This window comes from Macaca nemestrina, chromosome 16 (assembly GCF_043159975.1).
Source record: "Macaca nemestrina isolate mMacNem1 chromosome 16, mMacNem.hap1, whole genome shotgun sequence".
Taxonomy (NCBI): domain Eukaryota; kingdom Metazoa; phylum Chordata; class Mammalia; order Primates; family Cercopithecidae; genus Macaca; species Macaca nemestrina.
This window is the reverse complement of record NC_092140.1, coordinates 12,152,312-12,177,862: the sequence shown is the minus strand read 5'-3', so window position 1 is coordinate 12,177,862 and position 25,551 is coordinate 12,152,312. Positions and strand designations below refer to the sequence as shown.

General features: G+C 36.2%; 1 protein-coding gene across 2 annotated transcripts in view; it reads left to right on the top strand.

The window, feature by feature from the left end:
- LOC105469845 (integrin subunit beta like 1) overlaps positions 1-25,551 on the top strand; it is a 269,680-nt gene that overhangs the window by 151,689 nt on the left and 92,440 nt on the right. For both annotated transcript variants that reach the window (XM_011721388.2, XM_024789134.2), the window contains one exon: positions 7,250-7,396. In XM_011721388.2, the coding sequence (XP_011719690.2) occupies positions 7,250-7,396 (147 nt within the window). The remainder of the gene's footprint in view (positions 1-7,249; positions 7,397-25,551) is intronic.

Here is a 25,551-nt window from a genome sequence, read left to right as displayed (position 1 = left end):
TGAGGTGAATGAATGGCAAAAGCCATAGAACCCAACAACATATGAAATATAATTGTTAATAAGCATAAACTGTTACAAAAATTCCCATAATGTAAGGTCTAAATAATCATATTTGTATGTCATATATGTTTATTAATAATAACAATTTTCTTTTCCTTCCAACTGAGGTCTAGAGTAGATAATTATGGCAACAATTTGTCAAATAGACTCTGTTACATACAGATGATCAACAAATGAGCATCTGAATTGAACTGAATTTGGGGTTAAATAAGAGATTTAAATTCAGTGATCCCTAATGTCTCATTCGACTTTGATTTATGATTTTGTGATTTTTAAAAAATAAAAATTAGTTAAATAAATGGTGAAAAGCTTCCACATACGTGTATTGTCCAGTTTCTTCAAATTCAGAAGATGGAACCACAAACCTCAAGGAATATTAGTAAAAGGGACTAGTCTTCACTGGAGGCCAATTTTCATATTGGATGATATACATTAATATCAGATGCTAAAGATAGTCTACATTTTCATCCATTAACATTTATATGTACTTCTAAATAGTGTAATTCCACTTTTAAAATTCTTCATGCATTTTTGCAGCAATTATAGAAATCTACTTTTTTCTGCATCTGCAGCGATGAGTAGCTTCATGTTTATTAGGAATTACAGAAAGCTCATTGAAACTGTGCTTTCCTCTACCTGCTTATAATGTGGGATCTGATGAATACAAGTAATAGTAGCTCCCTTTTATGTAGCATTTAAACTATTTAATATACTTCCCAATAAATGTGGATTGATAATATATTTTCTTCCTTTTTAAAATGAAGAAACTGAAACTCAGAGGTGGTCATTTGACCAGCCCCACTTTGTAGGAAGCAGAACCAGGATTTGAACCCATTATTTTATTGATAATGTAGGTCGATTTTTGCTAAACCATACCACTGTTTCTCACAATTCTTTGCAAACTGTATATTCATGTGTCAAAAAATTTAATGTCTTTTCTGACCTCTTTTGTATACACTAGGCTAATCTTTAAGGATTGTAAACTCCATGTAGGTTACCGGTTTTACTCTAAGGATCTCTAGGCTAAACATTTAGTATTTGCTTAAAAGTGTGTGAAAATAAAGTATGGAGACTCCATAAGATAACGTTTTGCTTTAGTGAAGTAACCAACATAGAAATTAAGAAAACAATCTCATCTGCGGTTGTGTCAAAAATAATATACTTAGGAATAAAATTAACCAAGGATGTAAAAGATTATTGCACCAAAAAATATGAAACATTGGTGAGAGAAATTGAAGACACAAATAAATGGAAAGATATCTCATGTTCATGGATCAGAAAAATAAATATTGTCAAAATGTTCGCACTACCTAAGGTGATCTACAGATTCATTGCAATTTCTGTGAAAAGTCCAATGACTGACACCCAACTGATTTTCAACAAAAGTGCTAAGAATACACATTGGAGAAAAGATAATGTTTTCGATAAATGGTGCTGGAGAAATTGGATATCCATATGCAGAAGAATGAGACTAAACCACTACTTCTCATGATATACAAAAATCAACTGAAAATGCATTAAAGTCTTAAATGTAAAACCCAAAGCTACACAATTACTAGAAGAAAACATAGGATAGTACTTTACTGTGGGCAAGAATTTTTAAACTAAGCCCTCAAAAGCATAAGCAACAAAAACAAAAATAAATAGAATGACATCAAACTGACAAGCTTTTGATCAAAAAAGGAAACAACGAAAAGAATGACAAATAGACCTACATAATGGGAGAAAATAGTTGCAAACTATGTATCGGACAAAGGATTCATATCATGAATACATCGGGAACTTAACAGCAAGGAAACATCCCAAGTAAAAATAGGCAAAATACATTAATAAATATTTCTCAAAAGAAGACAGTCACATGTCCAACAGGTATATGAAGATATGACCAAGATCACTAATTGCCAGGGAAATGCAAATCAACAACACAGTGAGATACTCTTCACTCCAGTTAGAATCGGTTTTATTATAGAATTATAATTAAAAAAGACAAAAGAAAACAAATGTTGGCAAGGAGGTAGAGAAGAGAACACTGACACACTGTTGGTGAAATGTAAATTAGTACAAACACTATAGAAAACTGTATGGAGGTTCCTCAAAAAATTAAAAATAGAACTATAATATGCATATGATTCCATACTTTCACTACTAGATATATATCCAAAAGAAGCGAAATCAATATGTCAAAGATTTATCTGTACTTCTTTATTTATTGCAGCGCTATTTACAGTAGTCAAGATATGGAATCACAAGTGGCCATTAACAGATGAATAGATAAAAAAGTGTGGTATATATACAGAATGGATAATTCTACCATTAAAAAAAGAAGTCCTGTCATTTGCAACAGTATGAATGCAACTGGAGGTCGTCATGTTAGGTGAAATAAGACACAGAAAGAGCTTATTTCAAAAACTAAAAAATTGGAATCTAAAAATAAAATTGGGATCATAGAAGCAGAGAGTTTAAAATGTGGTTACCAGAGACGGGAGGAGGATGATGGGAGGATGGGGAAAGGTTGGTCTGTGGTCCAAGTTACAATCAGATAGCGGGAATAAGTTCAACTTCTATTACACAGTAGGGTGAGGACAGTTAACAGTAAGACATGGCATATTATAATTAGAAAATAATTAGGGAAGCTTTTGAATGCCCTTACCACAAATGATAGATGCATAAGGTGATGGTCATGTGAAATACCCTAATTTGATCATAATACAACCTATATATGTATCAAAACATGCAATTCTACCCCATAAATATGTACATATAATAATTTTTAAACTCTCGTGGCATTTTTCATAGTAATAACAAGAAAACTTAACATTCATATGGAACCACAATATACCCCAAATGACTAAAGCAATCTTCAGCAAGAACAAAGCTGAAGGCACCATAGCTCTTGATTTCAAATTATATTACAAAACTATAGTAATTAAAACAGTATGGTACTAACATAGGAACAGATACATAGACCAATGGAACAGAATAGACAGCATAGAAATAAACCCATACATTTATAGCCAATTGACTTTAGACAAAGATGACAAGAACACAGAATAGGGAAAAGACAGTTTATTTGATAAATGGTGTTGGGACAACCGGCTGTCCACATGCAGAAGAAAGAAATTAGTCTTATACTGTGTATAAAAATCAACTCAAAATGGATTAATGACTTATATGTAAAACATGAAATTTTAAAACTACTCAAAGAAACATAGGAGAAAAGCTCCATGCTGCTGGTCTTGGCAATGATTTTTTTGGATGTAACACCAGAACACAAATGACAAAAGCAAAAAGAAATGAGTGGGACTGCATTGAACTAAAAGATTTCTACAGCAGCAAAGGAAACAAAAATGAAAAGGCAACTTCTGGAATGAGAGAAAATATTTGCAAACCATATATCCAATAAGGGGTTAATATTCAAAATATATGAGTTCTTGTCCATTTTTGCATTGCTACAAAGAAATACCTGAGACTGGGTAATTTATAAAGAAAATAAATTTATTTTGGGCCAGGCACATGGTGGCTCATGCATGTAATCCCAGCACTTTGGGAGGCCGAGGTGGGCAAATCAGTTGAAGAAAGGAGTTATAGACAAGTTTGGCCAACATGGTAAAACCCCATCTCTACTAAAAGTACAAAAACTAGCCAGGCATGTTGACACACACCTATAGTCCCAGCTACTGGGAAGGGTGAGACATGAGAATCACTTGAACCTGGGAGATGGAGTTGCAGTGAGCCAAGGTCGTGCCACTGCACTCTAGCTTGGGCAATAGAGTGAGACTCTGTCTCAAAAAAATAAATCAGTAACCAAAAACCAAAAACAGGTCTATTTTGGCTCACATTTCTGCAGCCTGTACAGGAAGCATGGCACCAGCTTTTGTTCCTGGTGAGGTCTCAGGAAGCTTCTAATCATGGCTGAAAGTGGAGGCAGAGCTAGTGCATCACATGGCGAGAGAGAGGAAGACAGAGCGAACAAAAGAGGTTGAGAGAAGGTGGGACGCTCTTTTAAACAACCAGATCTCAAGTTAATTACCAGAGCAAGAACTCCCTCATCACCAAAAGGACAACATTTAGCCATTCATGAGGGATCTGCTACCATAGTCCAAACACCTCCCACCAGGCCCCATCTCCAGTATTGGGGAATACATTTCCATGTGAGATTTGGAGAGGACAAACGTTGAAACTGTATCTAACTCATACAACTCAGTAGCAAAAACATCAAATAACCAGATTTTTAAAAATGGGCAAATGACCGGAATAGACATTTTTCCAAAGAAGATATGCAAATGGCCAGTGGGTATATGAAAAAGTGCTTAACATCACTAATGAGGGAAATGCAAATCAAAACCACAATGATATATGACATCACACCTGTTAGGATGGCTGTTATCAAATAGTCAAAAGATAAATGTTGGCAGGGATGTGGAGAAAAGGAAAACTTCCATGTTGTTGGTGAGGATGTAAATTGATACAGCCATTATGGACGATATTATGAAGTTTCCTTAAAAAATCAAAAAGTGGCCGGGCGCGGTGGCTCAAGCCTGTAATCCCAGCACTTTGGGAGGCCGAGACGGGCGGATCAAGAGGTCAGGAGATCGAGACCATCCTGGCGAACACGGTGAAACCCCGTCTCTACTAAAAAATACAAAAAACTAGCCGGGCGAGGCGGCGGGCGCCTGTAGTCCCAGCTACTGGGGAGGCTGAGGCAGGAGAATGGCATAAACCCAGGGGGCGGAGCTTGCAGTGAGCTGAGATCTGGCCACTGCACTCCAGCCCGGGCGACAGAGCCAGACTCCGTCTCAAAAAAAAAAAAAAAAAAAAAAAAAAAAAAAATCAAAAAGAGAATTATACGATCTAGGAGTTTCTGGATATATGTACAAAGGAAATGAAATCATTGTCTTGAAGAGCTGTCTGTACTCCATGGTCACTGGAGCATTATCCCTAATAACCAAGATATGAAAACAACGCAAGTGTCTGTTATAAGATGAGTGGGTAAAGAAAACGTGAGATATCTATATATAGATATATATGTAACATGATTTGATATGCATATGCATAATATGCATATATTTACATCAATCTGTATATCTCTATATATATATACACACACACATACCCAATGGAATAGTATTCATCCCTCAAGAAGGAAATCCTTTCATTTGGCACAACATGGATGAACCTGGAGGACATTCTGTTAAGTAAAATAACCAGACGTAGACAAAAAAACACTTCACGATCTCACGCATATGTGGAATCTAAAAATGTCGAACTCTTAGAAACAGAGTAGAAGGGTGGTTGCCCAGGGCTGAGGGGTAGGAGAAATGGGGAGACTTTGCATACAAACTTTCAAAGTTATAAGATGAATACATGCTGGAGATCTAATGTACAGCATGGTTACTAGAGTTGGTAATACTGTCTACTTGCAATATGAGGAGAGTAGATCTTAGATATTCTCACTGTACATAGACACACACAAAGGTAACTGTGTGAGGTGATGGATATGTTTATTATCTTGGTTGTGGTAATCATTTCACAATGCATATGCATATCTAAATATCATATTACATACTTTAAGTATCTACAATTTTTTTGGTCATTTATACCTCAATAAATCTGGGGGAAAAAAGAGCGACCTCTTCTGAATTCTAGATTTCTTGCTTTTTGTCAGTTTGTGACCCCCAATTTGACTGTGGTTGTGAGACCTTAATAAATAGCAATACATTAAATCGTTTATTTAAAAAAATCCTATTCTGAATAATATTCCATTCTTTGGATGTACCACAGTGTGTTTATCCATAGAGGAATTTTAGATGCATATGACCAACTGGAAAAAAAACTGGAAGGACTACATATACTGTATAACTCCAACTGTATAACATTGAGGAAAAGGCAAAATTATGGAGGACAGTAAAAAGATCAGGTTGCCAGAGATTGGGGAAAGGCGTGGGAGAGGGACAGATGACTAGGAAGATCACAGAGGGTTTTCAGGGCACTGAAATTACTCCGTATGATACTACAATGGTGAATACATGTCACTATTTGTTTACTCACACTCATACAGTGTACACTAAGAGTGGACCCTAATGTAAACTATTGACTTTGGGTAATGGTGATGTGTCAATGTATGCTCATCAGTTATAACAAGCGTACTTCTCTGGTGGGGATTGTTGGTAATGGAGAAGGAGGTATATGGAACATCTCTGCATATCTCTCAATTTTGCTGTGTACCTAAAACTGCTCTAAAAAAAAACCTAAGTCTTAAAAGAATATGTACTCTCTCTAATATTGTTTGTAACATGCTCTATAAATGTTAAGTATGTCTACTTGGCTGTTAATGTCCATTTTTTTACATCCATACTGATTTTAATTTCACTTATTGCATTAATTACTGAGAAAGGAACATTTATATATTAAAAAATAGAGTCTAAAGAGCAAAAAAAAAAAATCCTGTTTCAAAAGTATATTGATTGCCCTTCCCTGTGACTCCCCTCCATGCGATTTAATTGCCAAATCCACCAAATACTTCTTTCTGTTTTTTCTTTCTTTTTTTTTTCCTTTTTTTCTTTTCTTTTCTTTTCTTTTTTTTTTTTTTTTTTTTTTTTGAGATGTAGTCTCACTCTGTCACCCGGGCTGGAATGCAGTAGTGTGATCTCAGCTTACTGCAATGTCAGCCTCCCGAGTACAAGCGATTCTCCTTGCCTCAGCCTCCTGAGTAGCTGGGATTACAGGTGCATGCCACCACACCTGGCTAATTTTCGTAGTTTTTAGTAGAGACCAGGGTTTCACCATGTTCATCAGGCTGGTCTTGAACTCCTGACCTCATGATCTGCCCTCCTTGCCCTCCCAAAGTCCTGGGATTACAGACGTGAGCCACAGTGCCCAGCCCAAATACTCCTTTAAGGCCCCAGCAGACCAATACAATCACATGCTCCTGGAATTTGACAGCTTGAAGTTTATAGCCTTACTAAACTGTTTATCTTATCTGTAGTGGTTGCTTTCCTTTACCCCTCAAGATCAATTCACATAAATCAGTTATTTAAGAATTTGAGAAAAATATGCCTTTGCCTTAATGTGTTATATTGTATTCATCGAGATCCTGACTCATTTGTGACATTTGCTGTTAGAATGAAAACTAATTCCGACCTCATTATCTTCATGTACATTTTTATTTTTTGCCGCTCTCACCGTGAAGGTCATGGACAGTGTAATTGTGGACGATGTGACTGCAAAGCAGGCTGGTACGGGACGAAGTGTGAGCACCCACAGTCCTGCACTCTGTCGCCTGAGGAGAGCATCAGGAAGTGCCAGGGAAGCTCTGATCTGCCTTGCTCTGGGAGGGGTAAGTCAGGTCTCTCAGGGCTTGCCACGGCCTTTCCATCACGATTCAAATGAATTCAATGCACACACATCTTAATTTAAAAAACAGCTGAGATCCCTGAATGAGGGGCTATTAGTCTTTTTAGAACTAATAATAAATCCAATCTCCATGAATGAAAGTACACGGAGAAATATATTTCTCTTTCTCTCTACATATATCTTTCGCACACAGACACTCTCTCTCACTCACTGTCAGTCTACTTTAGCCTTAAGGTATGTTCAGTTTCAGTTCAGTTCAGTTCAATGTGACATCAAAAAAAGAAACAGTTTAGACGTTTGCTTAAAGCTTTCTGAATGAGACCATCTAATTGTCCACTGACATTTATGAAACCCAGTAACATTATTTTGAGGACAGTGTTGGCTTTTGAAAATTCATTGTATAAACAAATAGGTATGAATAAGCTTTTGTCATTTTAGAAGGAAGGCATGTAGCCTCAGGTGTGTTCTTGGTATCAGATCAGTACAAATTGGAGAAGGACAAATTCATCTAGAAGAACACAGGTTCCATTCCTCTTGATTTATCAAAACAAGAAATGCAATTTCACTTCTCACATGACAATAGCGAAGTTAATATGAAGTATACTTTTGAAGAACTCATAATTGACACTATTACCAATTTTGTTCAAGAAAGAGGAAACAGAAAGAGTTTCTTCACTTGAACATTAGATCAGAAATTTAATTTTACCTTGCATTTTTTTTAAATGTATTTTTAATAGGGATATAGTTCACATACCATAAAATTCACATACCACTCAGTGTTTTAATATATTAGCATAATTACACAGCCATTACCACTGTCCAATTCCAAAAAAAAATGTTTATCATCATAAAATACTCTGTTAGCCTATAGCAGCCACTCCCCATTCTCTTGTCCCAGAACCCCTAGAAACCACCAGTCGACTTTCTGTCTCTATGAACTTGTCTATTCTGAATATTCCATACAAATGGAATAATAAAATATGTGATCTTCTTGCATCTGGCTTTCTCCACTTAGCATAAGTGTTTGCAAGGTTTATCAAAGTTGTAGCATATGTCAGTCCTTCATTCCTCTATGGCTGAATAATACCCTGTCGTATGGATACACTACAGTTATTTAACCCTTCATCAGTTAATGGGCATTTAGACATGGGGTTTCTACTTTTTGGCCATTATGAGTAATGCTGTTACAAACATTCCTGTCCAAGTTTTTGGGTGGACATGTCTTTTAATTTCTTTGGAATCTGTATCTGTGAGTGGAATTGCTGGGTCTTAGAGTGACTCTGTTGTACCTTTTGAGACACCGCAGGACCATCTTCAAAATGGCGATACCATTTTACATTCCACCAGCAGCGTGTGGAGTTTCCAGTTTCTCCACATCTTTGCCATTTCTTGGTATTGTCTTTCTTTTTGATTTTTTACAGTATTCTTTATAAAGAAAACTCCATAAAGTCTCTCAGCTTTTGTTTGCAGCATAGGTATTTTCTCATATCCATTTTCCCCTCATGGTTGTAGGTAGAAGAGTAGAGGACTAGGATATGGGTATAATATATATATATATATTTTTAATTTCAGAAATATTTTTGACTAGCCCTGTATTTCACTAGTAACCCCAGACAAGAACCATTGTTCTATCTGCATTGTAATATTGTCATTATAGTGCTGCATAAGCCATCATGCTTTTAAAGAAACAAAGATTAAAATTCATATCCCTCAGACTGCTGATTTACCAACACTTGTAATCTACAGCAAAAAATAATTTTACATTATTATTTTACATTTACAAAAAGCTTTACCTATTGGGCCCAACCATGTAAAAAAAAAAAATGAACATAGGAAGGCTAACCAGTGTCTTTTAAAAAAAATCTGTGTATCTTTTCAAAAATGTATTATAATCCTCGGGACAATTCCATTTCAAATTGAAAAGCTTGGGAGGGAAAGAAAATGACTTTATCTCAAAAATAGATTTTTGATCTTGAGGAATCTTTTTCAGTTACATTTAAGTTAGAGAACTTTAGGTACAGTGATTTTTGCTGTTATCTTAAAATGGTAAACACAGCAAAGGGAGGTCTGGTATCTTAAAACATTATTTAAGTTAAAGAGTTCACATTCAGTAAAATTATTTAAACTCCAAATGGTTATGTCGCCAGTAGAAGTAAACAGAACAGAAACCAATAGGGATATACACTTACATTTTAAAACAAAAAAAATGAACAAAATGTATACTTTTAACAAATGCTTTCATATTTTGAAGTTAAAAATGTCAAACCATATAATGGAAAAATAAGAAAAGCACACAAAATAGCTCTCAAACAGAGAAAATCACTGTAAGTATATACTTTTACCAATGGTTTTTCGTTTGTCTCTAAATTGTTTAATATGTAGAACAAGTCAAATAAAATTATTGGGGACTTAATATACTCCACTAGGTTTTTCCTCAGACATGCGTATTTCCTGCCTTTCTCGAGATTCACTGACTTATTTAGCTACCATTTTTAAGCAGTAGAGTATGTTTAAACTTTATTTTATTAAAAAGGTATTGAATAAATGTATAGAATTATGGTTTTTAAAATTATTTATAATTCATTTCAGCCTCTAGAAGTACTTTGAAACTAAATAAGTTTATCAGTTTCCTTACACGAGCAAAGTGATTTCGCGGGAAATCATGACACTATGTAAGATTTTTGAAAACGAAAACCAAGAAGTTATGATGGCCAGTTGAGTGCTTTTGGTCAAGGTCAGGTACCCTTTCTTTCTCATAGTGCTACATCTGCAAACTCATTGGCACTGGATGTTTTGAGGCACGTGACCAGTATGAAAACTTTCAAAGAGTTCGTTTTGCAATTTATGAATGAAAACTGCAGCTGTGGTTACATGAGTTAGGAAAGCAATTATAAGACCCATCAGTTTCTCAAGCCTGAGGGCCTCATTAGCTCACAAGCTGGGAAAAAAAAATCCTAGTAGAATATACTGAAGTTTGTCAGGGACCAGGTGAAGGCATTTACATATACGTTGTATATCTATAATATATATTATATTTTATATATTTTATATATAAATTTTGTATATATTATATATTTTTAAATATATATCAGATATTTTTATATATTTTTTATATAAATATCAGGTGAATGCATTTACATATATATCTATAATATATATTATATTTTATATATAAATTTTGTATATATTATATATTTTATATATATAATTATATATTATAATTTTATATATATCTGATATAAAATACATAAAATATATCAGAAATTAAGTTAAATTATTAGTTTCTGTTGGTGGTGACTAAGTGTGATCATTATGTCTTGAAGGTAGAATAACTTATATGATATCTTACATTCTGCATCCTGTGATTCCTTAATTTCTATGCCATATTGGCTGTAGATATATTTTCATGTAATGAGATGTATCTCATGTAGCCAATATAGATATAAAGACACTCGTCCTAATTTCGGTTCCTGGGAGTAAAGGTGGGAAAACACTTTATCTAGTCTTCTAGTGTTCTGCTCAAAAACTGTAATGGCTTATGATAGGCTAAACATTAGTTTTACATTCTTCCTGATTTAAGAATACATCATTATTATTATCGATGTTCTCCTGAGCATGAATTTGACTTTGACTTAAAAAAAAATAAGTGAGTAAAATTAATTTGCATCACATCTGAGCAGAAGCTATAAGAGGCAGTGAAAAATCTGCCATTCTGTCTCAGGCATGAGGATTTGCAGTGCTTGAGATCGTCTCTGACCCATTAGCCTGGGTCTCTGAATGAGGATGGGTAGCAGAAATCTCTGTTGATCCACCAAGGTCCTATGATGTGAGTAAGAAAGAAACTCCTGTTGTTTTAAACAAGTGAGATTTTGGAGGGAGGTGTTATTGCAGGAGAACTCCTGAATGATAACTGATTCCCCATATAAAATGTAGGGAATATGGTTAAGTCAAGGTAAGCAAACACAACAAAAATCATACTTACATAATTTATATTTTATATTATATACATAATTTATTAATGCCATAATTTATATTCTTGGAGCAGGATTCATGTTCATATCTCTTAGTATTAATTCTTGGATATGTAATACATAGGTCTAAAAAAGATGCATATATTTTATAAGTGATGTATTTATGCTGTTCTATCAACAGCATTTATGTGCACTTAGTCAACAGGTAAAATAAGAACATTGAATAATACATTTTTTAAAATTTCCTAAAAACACAATGAGGTAGGAAGATGTATAATTATTATTCTTTTTGCAGAAAAAGAAATTAGATATCTGAACAGTTTGCCATTTTACATAATTCCAGTGGTGCAAGTTTAAAAAAAAATAATACATGTTCTCTGACTCCAAGGTTGTTGTTTTGGATAACTTACAGGTTCTTGTTACATGCCAATTTATTGGACAATATATATTAAACATATTTCCTGTTACACATGTAATTCTGCAGAGTCATTGAAATGGCTGCATAATATTCCATTATATGGTTGTAGCAAAATAATTCAATCAATCCTCTTTTTATTAGATATCTATATGTTCTCTTATTCAAGTTCTAAATGCCATAATTTATATTCTTGCAGCAGGATTCATGTACAAATCTCTTAGTATTAATTCTTGGATATGGAATACATAGGTTTTAAATGAAAAACAGTAAAAACTATTTTGAAGAAAAAAATCTAAAATAGATTATACAGGTATGCTCTCCTGCCAGGGGCATAAGAAAAGTCTTCTTCACCCACTAGTAGTGACAATTTAAATAATCTGCTAGCTGTTCTCAATGTATTTTGCTGTTGGTGTTACAAACTTTTGCCATTTATCAAACTTCTTTCATTGACTTCTATAATCATCGAAACGAATGATTTATCTGCAGGCATTATTATTCAGAGGCTTGTGTTTTCAGTATTTGCCTTCTTTGATCATCATTTGTCCTTGTGTCTAAGTCATCCTTTTGTTTGATACTGCAATCCCATGTGCTTTTCTTATCTGTCCGGTTTGCCCTTTGGTTTTCTTTTATCAGACTTGTTCTAAGAGGTATTGCTTATGTTTTAGTTCCTTAAACACGTAACCATACACCCCCATAAGGGAAGGTTTGAAATGGAGGAAGAATGATAGATGGAGGCTAATTATTTAATATTGTAACTTCTAGAAAATAGAAACCATGTCCTCATTTTTATCAATTAACATGCTTTAATTAATGAATTAAGAATTGTTTCAATTCCCTTACCTAGGAACATACTTTCAAAGAATAATAGCATGCCAAATTCTCACCATCTGGATATTTTTCAATGAAGTCACAATTTATCTTTCCCTTTTATTGGCAAAGCCCATCTTTAATTTCCTGTTTTATTTTTCAGAGAAGTTTTCATGATACATGTTTTCTTTCCTTTTTTTTTTTTTTTTTTTTACCTGTCTGTTTTTTACTCTTTGTAGTTTTGGACAATTGAATCATTACCTTTCTTATTCATGTTTACAGAGAGGTTATTTATTTGGAGCAAAGAGAAAGTTTAAAAAAATGGGAAGTCCTTCAAACATTTTCAGTTAGGCAGCATACCATATATAGTGATTCTGATTATATTTTAAAATCCTTTGTGGCCTAATTAACCATCTTATCGTGAGTTAACTGCTGCAGGAAATGTGCTGAGTGTTTAGGTGACAAGGGAACCCCAATGTGTTCTTCCAGTAGTACTTTGAGAAAGCAAGTGGGGTTCAGATTTACTCCATTCTGAGCTTTCTGCTAGATTGATTCATTATTTCTGCCAGTACTAGAGGACCCTGGAGTAGTCATGCACTGAATTATGCCATTTGAAACCTAGTTTTTTATAAACTGTAGCCAAAGATGTAAATGACCCTGTAAAATTAACTTATTTACTATTTCTTATCCAAGAGGAATGGTTGTGCTTTTCGTGTGCATCAAATGAGGAGAAATGTAAATGAATTGGTGAATTGTTTCAGAAGGAAAGGCCTGGACTTTGTCATGTTATGGACATTAAATGACAAGAATAAGCCTGCACACCACCAGGGAGTCTTCCATGCACCTTTGAGCATGCTTCGAACTGACAGTGCCCACTATTACGGCTTGTATATGCTCTATTACTGTGCAATAGCCCACTATAGTAATATTATATGTAGAAATAAAAGAATCAGTTTATCACTTGCTTTCTTTGTACTCATTATGATATCTTAAACTGTATATGCATCCTACATTTCAGAGCACCTCAGGCATGTAATTGTTATTTATTAAGAGGTTATTAAGGATAGTACTGATATGAGAAGACTGGGATCGAGGGAGAATTAAATAGGGCGCTTCTGGTATCCTTTATCTATCTTTACGGTGCACTTGGATTTCTCTGTGTTGGGACATTATGTATTCTCATAGAGGCAGCCAAAGGTGCAGGTGCTCAGAGTAGTCGTCTACTTGAAGGTCCTAGTTAAATCCAGTATTAAATCTCTCAGTCATATGATGAAGGAGCATTTACTAAGCTAATGACATAATCTGCATACGTGAAAGGAAATTATTAAAGGGAATGGGAAAGAGCTTTGTTAAATAGAAGAGATAATCTCATGCAAGTTGATTTTTCAGGGACTCCCCTTTGCAGTGGGTATTTATGTTCCTTATTTCTCCTCTTGTGTTTGATCTTGCCTTTCATCTTGCTATTTTTATATTCAACAGAACAGAGAGAAAAGAAGAATCCAGAAGCTGAATTTAATAGTTTTGTTTATTTTTAAGAGATGGTAGAAAATAATTCAGTGGAAAATAAGAAACATAATATTTTTTAATTAACTGAGGTTTTTCTAACTAATAGTCCTGAAAACTGTATTACTACCAAGTAAGAGAGAGTATTTTTTTTCTGTTCTAAATAAACAATCTTTATCTACAGCAACAGAACAATTTGTATCAAAGACAGGAATTGATCCAAATAAATAGACAAGTTTCATTACATTTTACATTATTTTTATGCTGTAAGTTGAAAACCAGTAAAATTCTTTGGCTAAGATAACTTCCTAGTAAAGACTGCAACCAATATTGTCAAAATCTATTTGAAATGAAAGTAGAAAATTGGACTTGAATTTAATTCCAATTTCTCTAAGCAAGCTTAAAATACATGTGTGACAGCTAGGACAATTTTGTTACTATGATTATATATTTATTTCTATTAAAACACTAAAATTACAGTGCAGATTGTAGTGGAGAGCTTTAGCAGTTATTTACCTGATTTCATTCAATATAAACAAGCAAACCAGATACTTTTATGGGAAACAATTTGCTCTGGTTATCAGCCATAATCTTCATAGAATCAGCCTCAGCAGATGTTCTTTCTAATAGAAAACCAGTGAGGCAGAGTGTTATCCCTTTGTGTAGCCTGTAGAGTCACATAGCTGATCAGAACCTGTGATGCCCCTCTTAGGATACACAAAATTTAATAGGGCTGGTCATTGTGCTATAGTTGTAAAATGAATACAGATACTCTATACTCACAGCATACAGACAACATGTACATCATATTTTCATAAATGATGTTGCTTATCATAGTTAATCCATCTAATATTTATTGATCTTACCACCATGTATCTCTGGGCTAAGCTAGTGGTCAGAAAACTAGGGCTAGGCCTGCATTCTCTTTTTGTAAATAAAGTCTTATTAGATCATTGCCATGCTCATTTGTTTACATGTAGCTACTTTCTTGCTGTAATGGCAAAGTCGAGTAGTGGCCACAGAGAGCACATGGCCCACACAGCCTGAAATATTTATCATCTAGCCCCTTACAGAAAAAGCCTGCTACCCCTGAGCTAAGCATTTGTGATAATTGTGACAGATATGTTGGGAGAAGGGACTGAGTGTCTTGAGAATCAGAGGAAGATGACATTTGCTCAATTTGGGTGCAAATATGGCTTCATGAAATGAGTGAACCTAGAGGGTGTCTGCAGAGATGAGTAGTAATATTAGCCAGATAATAATTTAGAAAAAAATCAAAAAAACAAAACAAAACAAAAAACGACATCCCAGGTAGGAGGAACAGCAGGGGCAGAAACTCTGAGTTATGATGGGAATAACGTGTAAAGAACAGGAAGCATACTTGTGATGATTTAGAAAAAATAAGAAAATGGTGGGAGACAGCCTGGGGTGAAATATGTCTCTCCCCAGCTACCTAACTTCTTCTTGCGTGATTGACAGGTTTCAGACAGAAAAAGCCACTTTTCTGCAGAGCTCTCTATGTCATAATTGTCTTATGAGGTTAATTGTTAGTAAAGTGATGTCACAGAAATGCCAGGTTAGCGTTGTTTCATGCCCATCCATTGGGTCATTGCTAAAATGCCAAGTTTTATGTAACTGAATTTACTGAGATTCAAATTTTTCCATGAACAAGACAAATACTTTAGCATCCTTTCATGTGCCCTTCTGTACCTCGTATCATGTTTACTTAACTACTGACAGAAGATGAGAAAACAAGCAAAAATCCAAAATTGTTTTATTCCAAGGCATTCATATCAGCAAAGTATTAAAATGACAACTGTCAGCAGTTAAATTTGTATTTTGAGAATGAGATTGCTATTATCTAGATACTGGGTATGTATATAGATGCCTACATGTTTAAAATGGCAAAGGGACATGTTGCAGCAGTTAGTTGAACAGTAAGCTACTGGGATAGAGGTGAGTAGACCCTGAGTTAGTCTGGGTTCAGTCACTAGCCAGTTGTGTGACCCAGCAAGGCATACACTGAACTGGAAGCAAAACCCTTCTCGGTGACCCTGAAATTACTCTTTCACCTCTCTTTGCAATAAGTGAATTTGACACTGTGTTCTGACTCATCTGGACCCCTAGATTTTATATCTACTCAATGGACACCATGTCTGTCATTTCTGACTCACCTTCATAGCAGACTTTGGATCTGGTTTTGCGTAGCTAACTATAGACAGACTAAGATCCGACTACGTCTCATGAGAACCATGTGACTAACCCATCATTCTTTCAGACTCTGCTTTCTACCAAGAATCTGCTTGGGATTCAAACTAATATATTCTTCAGTTATGACATTCTTTCCTTTGGAATGTAATGATTTAAGATGGATGAGATTTTGGTTCTCCATAAATATTTATTTTTCATGTGTTGCCTACTATTTGGATAAAGGCAAAAAGGCAGGATTCTTTGGCTTCCTATTTAAGTTTATAAATAATTTTGGTCTCTTCGATGCTCAAAATATTCTTGCTATGTGGATGTTGGTAAATATTGCCAAATGGCCTGGCATGGTACAGTTGTAAGCTGCTTAAGATTTGGGTAGTCTCTAGGGTGAAACAGCAAATATTTTGAGGTCATGTGTAAAGTCGTTTATAAGGACGTTAACTCTTGCCAAGATTTCTTTCCGGATCCCTGTATTGTATAATAGTTAACTAAAGGAAGTTAAAAGGAATGTGAAAAAAAAGGAGAAAATATGAAGTATGTAGTGCCTGGTAAAGTCTCTCCTACTGCTTCCTTTAATTTGCTGGAAGTCTGGGTATGGTTAATGATACTGTTGAGTTATAGTTGCAATGGTGAGAGAGAATTGCAAAACTCACCCTCTCGAGTGTAGTGTAATATAATTATTTTAAAAAGGTGGTAGCAAAATCCAAGTGACATAATATACATAATATATGCTTGAGTCTAGATATATTCTGGATAACCCTACGTAGAGAGAAAAACCCAGAGAGATTGCAGTTTTTAGGTTAGGCTTCTTAGTAAATAAGATTTTGGATGTGTTAGGAGGCCTGGAGTCTTGTGACCACACAAGGGTATGATAGGGTGAACACATACTGACACTATTCACCCCTGCTCATCTGTTCATCAGTGATACTCCCCTCTTCACTGGCATGGTCCCTGGAAACACTCCTAACAGGCATCAGTTTCCTATTTGGGTAGAAAGATACACATGCTGCCCATGCCATGGCTTCCCTCAGCGTCCGTAGCTTACCAAAGCAGCCAGGCACTGACTGTGAGGGCATGTGCTCTGAGGGGGCAGGGATGGAAGAGATGGCCATGTGGCTGCATGATGTCGTCACAGAGCTGATGTCTCACACCATGTATTATCTGTGCGACTCTGTAGAGTTTTGTATTTTTTGAAAAAACTTTTTGGACCCTTAATTTTGTTATCTGTAAAAATGGCATTATAACAATTGATGTTTTCTTTCAAATGTTGTGAGAGACACTTGAAATAGTATATACGAAACTACTTTGTTAACTTTAATACGCAATTGTAAAGGCTTACAAGGGATTTAAGTAGACAGCCTACAAATGACCTTCGGGGAATACAATTTAATAGAGAAAACAAGGTCAACATTCATTCCTTCATTCACTCACCCAGCCAACATATATTTACCAGGGTCCTCCTTTGTTCCCAGAACCATTCTCAGTGCTGAGAAAAAAAGAGACGAGGCAACTGATGTCATAGAGTTTGGGAAAATAAGTTAAACCAGAAAACAAGTAATTTCGGGTAGCTCTCATATTCTCTTGAGAAGGGAAATCAAGAGAATGTGAGAGCGTGGCCAAGATGCAGTCTGGGGGCTGCTGTAAGTACGGTGGGCAGGGGCCCTCTCCCGGGAAGTCATATTTGGCCAGATTGGAATATTGAAAGTGGACCGAATAACAACTCAGGGAAGATGGCAGAGGAAACAGGAAAACAATTTCAGATTCAAGGGATAAAGTTTTCCAGAAGGAGATGTAAGTCAGGTGGGCTTCATCCTTAAAAAATTCATAGAGGAGATGAGAGCGCTTGGAGAGTTTGCGGAAGTATTTTTAAAATACCAGTGCTGAGTTCCCACCTGATTTAATTTGTCTGTGAGATGGCCTGGGCGTCCAGGATTTTAAAAGCTCTCTGGGTGATTCTGCTGAGCAGCCACATGAAGACTCACCACTCTGTAGGGTTGTATAACAGGCACGGTCCTGCAGCGGGATGGACACTTTAGTTTTTGCCCTACTTCCCACTGTGCAAACAGGGCTTTAGGGAGTGCTTAAAAGTTGCACAAAACCTATTGCTCTGTGGTGTCCTTTCCCAAAGCTTTGTTGAATAAGGATAGGAGGGAAAGGAATGAGTCAGCGGAAAGAGCTGTGGATGGGTCTGGTAGGGGTATAGAGAGAAATAGAGAGAGGAGATCTTGAACAATGATCCACCTTAGGCATGTTTGAATACCATCAACATACAGAACAATGACTATTTGTTCTATATGAAAGATAATTGGCTGAATAGATAGAATTGTCAAAGAGTTCAGGAAAGCGGCTTTGTCAGAAATGCATTTTGGGTTTTCACCATAGATAATTTCTGCTTTGAAAAATAATATGGAGGAATGTATTTAGCTACTCATTTTCCTAGAATAGCCATGGTGATATTTAATAATAAAATATTATTTAGTTCTGTTACCACAAGAGGACTAATCATTTTCCATGTTGTCTTTTTTCCCATGCATATTATTTATGTGTTGAGGAGAGGCATTCCTCAGGATTATATTTTCCCTGTTAGTGAAACTAAGAATTTTGTGGATGAGTCTGAGTAGGTGCAGTTTGAGCACATTTTCCATTATTTAATCAAAGAACTGACCAGCGGATCCATATCAGCTCCCTGTGATCTGTTCCCAGCCCAGCCTTCCTGCTTGGTCCACTGCTAAGCTGGCTCCTTGTCTGCTTTGTCCCCAGGTTTTTGGTTGGGCTTTCGCAGTTATGGTGAGAGGTGACACTTCCGAGAAATGAGGCGCATGCTCGGGGGAGCAATGAGCCAATGCTAGGTTAGCAGTAAAACCATTGCACGTTGTCCAGAGAGAGGCTCCTCAGGACCATTGCTAGGAAATAGCCCAGAGAAAGTTAGATTGTCCTCAGATGCTCCCCAGAAACCCTTCATTTGCACAGCGCTTGTTTGAAGAACCCGATTTTGAAACACCCCTTCCCTCTTAGCTGCAGGTGACCCCTTGGGATTCACATGGGAGGTATACCCCACTCCTGCCCTCAGGTTAGATTCCTAGGGCTACAAAAATACATGACCACATATTTGATGGCTGAAAACAACAGAAATTTATTCTCACAGTTCTGGAAATCAGAAATTTGAAATGGAAAAATGTCAGGATCCCTCCCAAGGATCTAGAAGAGAATCCTATTTTGCTGTTTCCAATTTCTGGTGGCTTTTGGCATTCCTTGGCTTGTGACAGCATCGCTCCCTTCTCTGCCTCTCTCTTCAGAGACAGCCTTCAGAGAGGCTGTCTTACCTGCCTCTCTGTGTGTCCAAGCTTCCTTCTCCTTTCTCCCATAAGCACAATTGGGCCCACCCTAAATCCAGGATGATTCAGCTCTAGTCTTTAATTATCTCTGCAAAGACTCTATTTCCAAATAAGGTGACACCCTGGGGTTCTAGGTGGACATGAATTTTGAGGAACACTATTCAACTGATTATATCCTCTTAGGGGAAATCAAGCCTGCTTCCACCAGAGATACTTATTCAGAAAATAAATGTCTTATCCACCATATACTACTTTATTTGCTGATTTGTGCACATTACTTTGGTCTGAATGTTTGTGCCCTTCTTAAAAATTACATGTTGAAACCTAGCCCCAAAGTCGATGATATTAGAAGTTGGGGTGTTTGGGAGGTGATTAGGTCATGAGGGTGGAGTCCTCATGAAAGAGAATGGTCCTGTTACAAAAGAGAACCCAAAGTGTGGTAGGGCATGTCTGTAGTCCCAGCTACTCAGGAGGCTGAGGTGGGAGGATTTCTTAAGCCCAAGAGTTTGAGGCTGCAGTGAGCCATGATGGCACCACTGTACTTCAGCCGGGGTGACAGAGACCGTGTCTCTAAAAGTAATTATAATAATAAAAATACATAAATAAATAACAAACGAGACCCCAGAAAGCTAGCTTGACAATTCCATCATGTGAGGACACAGTGAGAAGGTGCCATCTATGTGTAGGAAGCAGACTCTCGCTAGACACTGAATCTTCCGGTGCCTTGATCTTGGGTTTCCCAGACTCCAGAACTGAAAAGCTTGATATCTGTTGTTTATGAACTACTCATCTATGGTATATTTTATAGCAGCTCGAATGGAAAGAGACAAGTATCGAAGTTCAATTAGATACAGCATAAAAAAGAAAGAGAAAAACATAAATCATTACAGTAGAATGTAGTCAATGCTGTGATGTAGATATTTGAGGCGATCTCTGCCTGCAAAATTGAGAGGGTGAGGGAGGTCTTGAATGGTCAGAAGTTTGCTCCTGGAGAAATGGGGAAGAATATGTCCAAGACAGGAAATCCCATTACGAAGCACAGAAAGATGAAAGGATAAGTTCAGGTAATTGTTTCATCCAGCTTATGTATATCCAAGGTAGGATTGGAGTCTTTATTTGTAACTAGATCTCCAATGTGAATATGAAGTATTTAGGCATAAATTCTGGGGGTATAAATCTGTTTCATAAAACTTTCCTTTTGTGGTTCTCAGTTGCTCAGAACCCTGAGATCTGTTTTCTGCCTTCATAGCTAGTTTTCTTTCATTTTCTTTTTATAATTGTTTATTTTTTTGAAATTGAATCTCACTGTCACCCAGGCTGGAGTGCAGTGGCGCTATCTCAGCTCACTGCAGCCTCCACCTCCCAGGTTGAAGCGATTCTCCTGCCTCAGCCTCCTAAGTAGCTAGGATTACAGGCATGCACCACCATGCCTGGCTAATTTTTGTATTTTTAGTAGAGATGGGGTTTCACCATGTTGGCCAGGCTGTTCTCAAACTCCTGACTTCAAGTGATCCACCCACCTCGGCCTCCCAACGTGCTGGGATTACAGGCGTGCACCACTGCATGCCGCCCATAGCTAGTTTTCTGAGAGCTACTCTCTGATGTGCTTCCTTGGCCAGAATAATATGCATTGTAACGAGGGATTTGGGGAATCCCATATCCAGGGACTCTTAGCCTGGAATTCATGCAACCCAGAGGATGGTTGGGTATCAGACAATGAGAACCCCTTAAAATGGCACAAATATATTGTGTTTGCCTTTTAATATTTTTGTGCAGAAAGAGTCCATAGCTTCTTTGGCTGGATTATAAAAGGGCTCCATAATATCAACAAAGGTGGCAGTGATTTAGACATCTCTGCATAAAATCAAACAAAGACTTTTAGCTGTCACAATAGATTATTAAGGGACATATTTTGAGCTACATACACTTTAACTAGGTACTGTATTGTTTACTAAGTAAATTAGTATATTATCCAAAAGGTAGTCAAACATAGAAGTACCTGGTGATACCCAGTTTTATTTATAGTTTTTGATTCTGCTTTAAAAAATATTTGAATCAAAAGGTAGACCAAGCCCCAAATTATTTTACTGTAAGTGATAAGAATTTGTCACTGAAGTTTCGTTTTAGAATAATTGGTAACAAGCAAAAGTTGAAGCAGAGAAAAGAACTCCTCTCCTGTTTTACTCTCATAAGAGAGTGACTTTTGTTCCATAATTCCTTAGGTTTTAGGATGTATCCATGAGAAGGATCTCTATTCTGATTAATAAATGTGGAAGCACTGGATGCTCATAAGAGTACAACCTGGCATTTTAGAAATAATAGGAATACAGAAACAAGAAGAGAAATAATTTTAATTTCTATGCTAATCGAGTTGAAAGTGTTTTAAGCAGACCCATCTCATTATGTAAAAATAGTCTTTTATTAAAAATATAGAAATTTAAAACAAAATATAATTGGTGCTTTGCAATTCTTACATGACTCTAACCTAATATTTAGCCAGTTTATAGATTGGCTAACTCAACCTTCAGCCATATTATTATGGTTTTAACTTTGGCTAGTGAATATCCGTATGAATCTTGTGAATGTGTGGGATATGGCTAAATTGTCAAAGACAATTTCAGTGTGGCAGAGCACCCAGAACCTGAGGAGACAATAGTGAATACATATTAATGGATCATGAAGCAGCAGTAACAGTGATTTGTTGATATTGAATGATCCAGGGCCTACCTCCTGGGCTTAGAACTATTTTTTCACTATATATTCATTTACTTAATCATTCACTCAATGTGATTAGTTACATTGGCAATATAAGATGACGAGAGAATCTTCCTAGTATTCATTTTAATGAAATAATTTGGGTTGCTGCTATTTACCTCTCTCCATATGCTGCTTATAGATTCTGGTTGATTCCATGGACTTTGTTTCTATGCTATTAACTAGCTACATGGGGGAAAATTATGTTTAGCGAGAATATTTGCTATTTATTTGTTCAACATAGGCAATAGATTAGGAAACTGTTCAAGAGACCATGGTTGATTTCTACTATAGATCAAAGACTTAGCAACAAAAAGCTATGGTGTTGCCGGTACCAGATCACACTTAGCAGCGATCTCCAGTTTGGGACATATAGAGTTGTTCTTTGTTTTCTTTGTCCTAAAAGAATTCTAGCTTTCTTTATTATGTTTTAAAATCCCTTGTCATTAATTACAGTGCTGAGCATGTAAGAAAACTATACAGCATCTATTTTAATTAAAAGGCCTTAGATGAAAGTGGCAGAATCCCAATTCAAACAACCAGAAACAAACACATGATTTATGTGCTCACCAACCAAAAAGGACAGGGGTACAGATGACCTTGGGGAAGAATGGTAAAGAGACTTAGACAACCTTACATGGACTCTCTTACTCTTTCACTTTCTCTATCACACCTACACCCATGTACACATACATGCACATGGATTTACACAGCAGCCTCCAACACACACATTTCTGCTTTTATCAGCCCTTTAATCTGAATCTTGTCTATTGCAGATGGATTTTTCTCCATACAGTAGGAACATGAATTTTAGCATCATCTAAGGTTATAGTTTTACTATGCTCTGACCAAGAAAGATTATAGACTTTTCCTTAGCAGTTTAAGGGAGAAAAACAATTCAGGGGAAAAACTCGGATTGACTTTGCTTGGATGAAATGGTCAAGTTTGAACCAATCACTGATGATAGAGGGATGATAGTGTTCTAAACTTGGGTCACCACTGGGGGCAGGTGGGAATTGGGGGAATGAGATGCCAGACTGTAAGACTTTAAGGAGTCCTTCTGAGCAGACCACAGTTTTCAGTAGATACAACTGCATTCAGGTTGATATTGATCTTGAGGTTCATTGATTATGTGTACAACCTTCTTAGTGTAACAAAGATGATACATAGCTTATTTTCAGACTTATAACCAAATGACAGCATGATGGGACAAAAGAATTCATTGATGATTGTGGTAGGTAGAATACGGCCTCCATCAAAGACACTCCTGTAATCTCTTGAATCTGTGAATATGTTAGATTACATGGCAAAGGGTAGTTATGATTGCTAATCAAAAGATTATACTGGATCATCTGGGTGCACCCAATACAATCACAAGGGCCCTTACAAGTGGACACGGGAACGAAAGGGTCAGAATCAAGTGATTCAGCATGAGAAGGACTCAACCTACCACTACTGCCTTTGAAGAGGGAGAAAGGGGGCCAAGAGCCAAGGAATGCAGCATGTCTCTAGAAGCTTGAAAAGGCCAGGAAAGAGATCCTAAAGCCTCCAGAAGGGATGTAGTCTTGATGACACCTTGATTTAAGCACAGCAAAACGATTTTAGACTTCTGATTTCCAGAACTGTAAGATAATAAACGCATGTTGTTTTTAGGCATAAAGTTTGTGGTAATTTGTTATTGCAGGACTAGGAAGTGAATACAGTGATCTTTGAACATATTCTTTGGCATAGTCAACAGAATATACATCAGAAGCTATTTCTGAATTATGTATTCCCATGTATTTTGAAAAGCTTTTTTACAAAAATTCTGAAAAAGAATAATGTATAAAAGATTATTTTCTTTACTGAGAGTATGTCAACTATAGGTGTAAACATAGATTAGTTGAGATATGATTTTCTTCTTGGCTTTTTTCTTGCTTTGTCTTAAAATGAAACCAGTTCTCTTATAACTAGTTTTAAAACACAACTTTATAGCTTACCTGTTGCACCTATTTGAAATCTTACGATTTATTTTATGTTTTAATATAATCTTGGTACATTGTTTTTAATGATTATACATTATATTAAGATATTTTGACCAAGCGTAATATGCATTATATTCTGTCATTTAATCAATTATTCTATTTAAATAGTCCATGAACATAATTACAATATTTTAATATTATGATCTAAATTTTTTTACTAATTTTACATCACAGTTCTACATTGCAATTTGGGATGCATGTCTTTGTCTAACATAGATAAGTAGATTAATATTTTGCAGGGTTTACATTTTGGGAGTCCTTTTTAATAAAATGAATTCAAAATCAAAAGTACGAAGTTAAGGTGAATACTAACTTAGGATGAAAAGGCAATCAACACAAATTACATTTTTATATCAGACAAATACCATAAACCTCACAAGATCTAGAATATGGAGATGTAATTATAATCTTACACATCTGTTGTAAGTGGCTCTGTGTACTTCAAAACTTGTTCCTTCTCAACTTCCTGAATGTGGGCTGTGCATTAGAGGATGCATACAATTTTATTACTTGATCTCTGGTCTTAAATTGTCATGACCCAAGAGGTCTACAGCACTATTTCTAGAAGGCATTTCTATACCCTGAAAAGCCACAGAAGTGATGGTACCCCACTAATCTCAAAATGAATGTGTCCTCAACTCACCTTCTCTTTGGCTGAATCTCAGAAGTACCTGGAGTCATTCCAGAGCCACTGGACATGAGAGGAAATGTGGCTGAGTCAAAGTTGGAATAGAAGGAGAGTCGGTTATCTTAATTCACTCAAAATTTCTTATTTTGGAAAAATTTAAAACATGTATGCCATCTATTGTCATGGTCCTTCCCAGTGCCAGAGACTCCCACCAGTGAGGAAATCTGAAGATGAATTGCTGTTAGTTCCATGGCGAATGTGCCTGTCTCTTTGATGATTGATACTGAACAACTGCACCTGGGGCTGTACCCAAAGTGGAGAACAGTGAGTTTCTGTGTCGTGACTGTCATTGACCTTCCACCTTTCCTCTCCAAAAGAATAACAAGCACATCAATTGCGAAGATGGAGCAGGTGCTGTGGTTCAGTCTTTCTTTATGTCACCAGACAAGGTGAAGCCTGCCCGGGTTTATGATGGTCTCCCAAAGGACTGTTG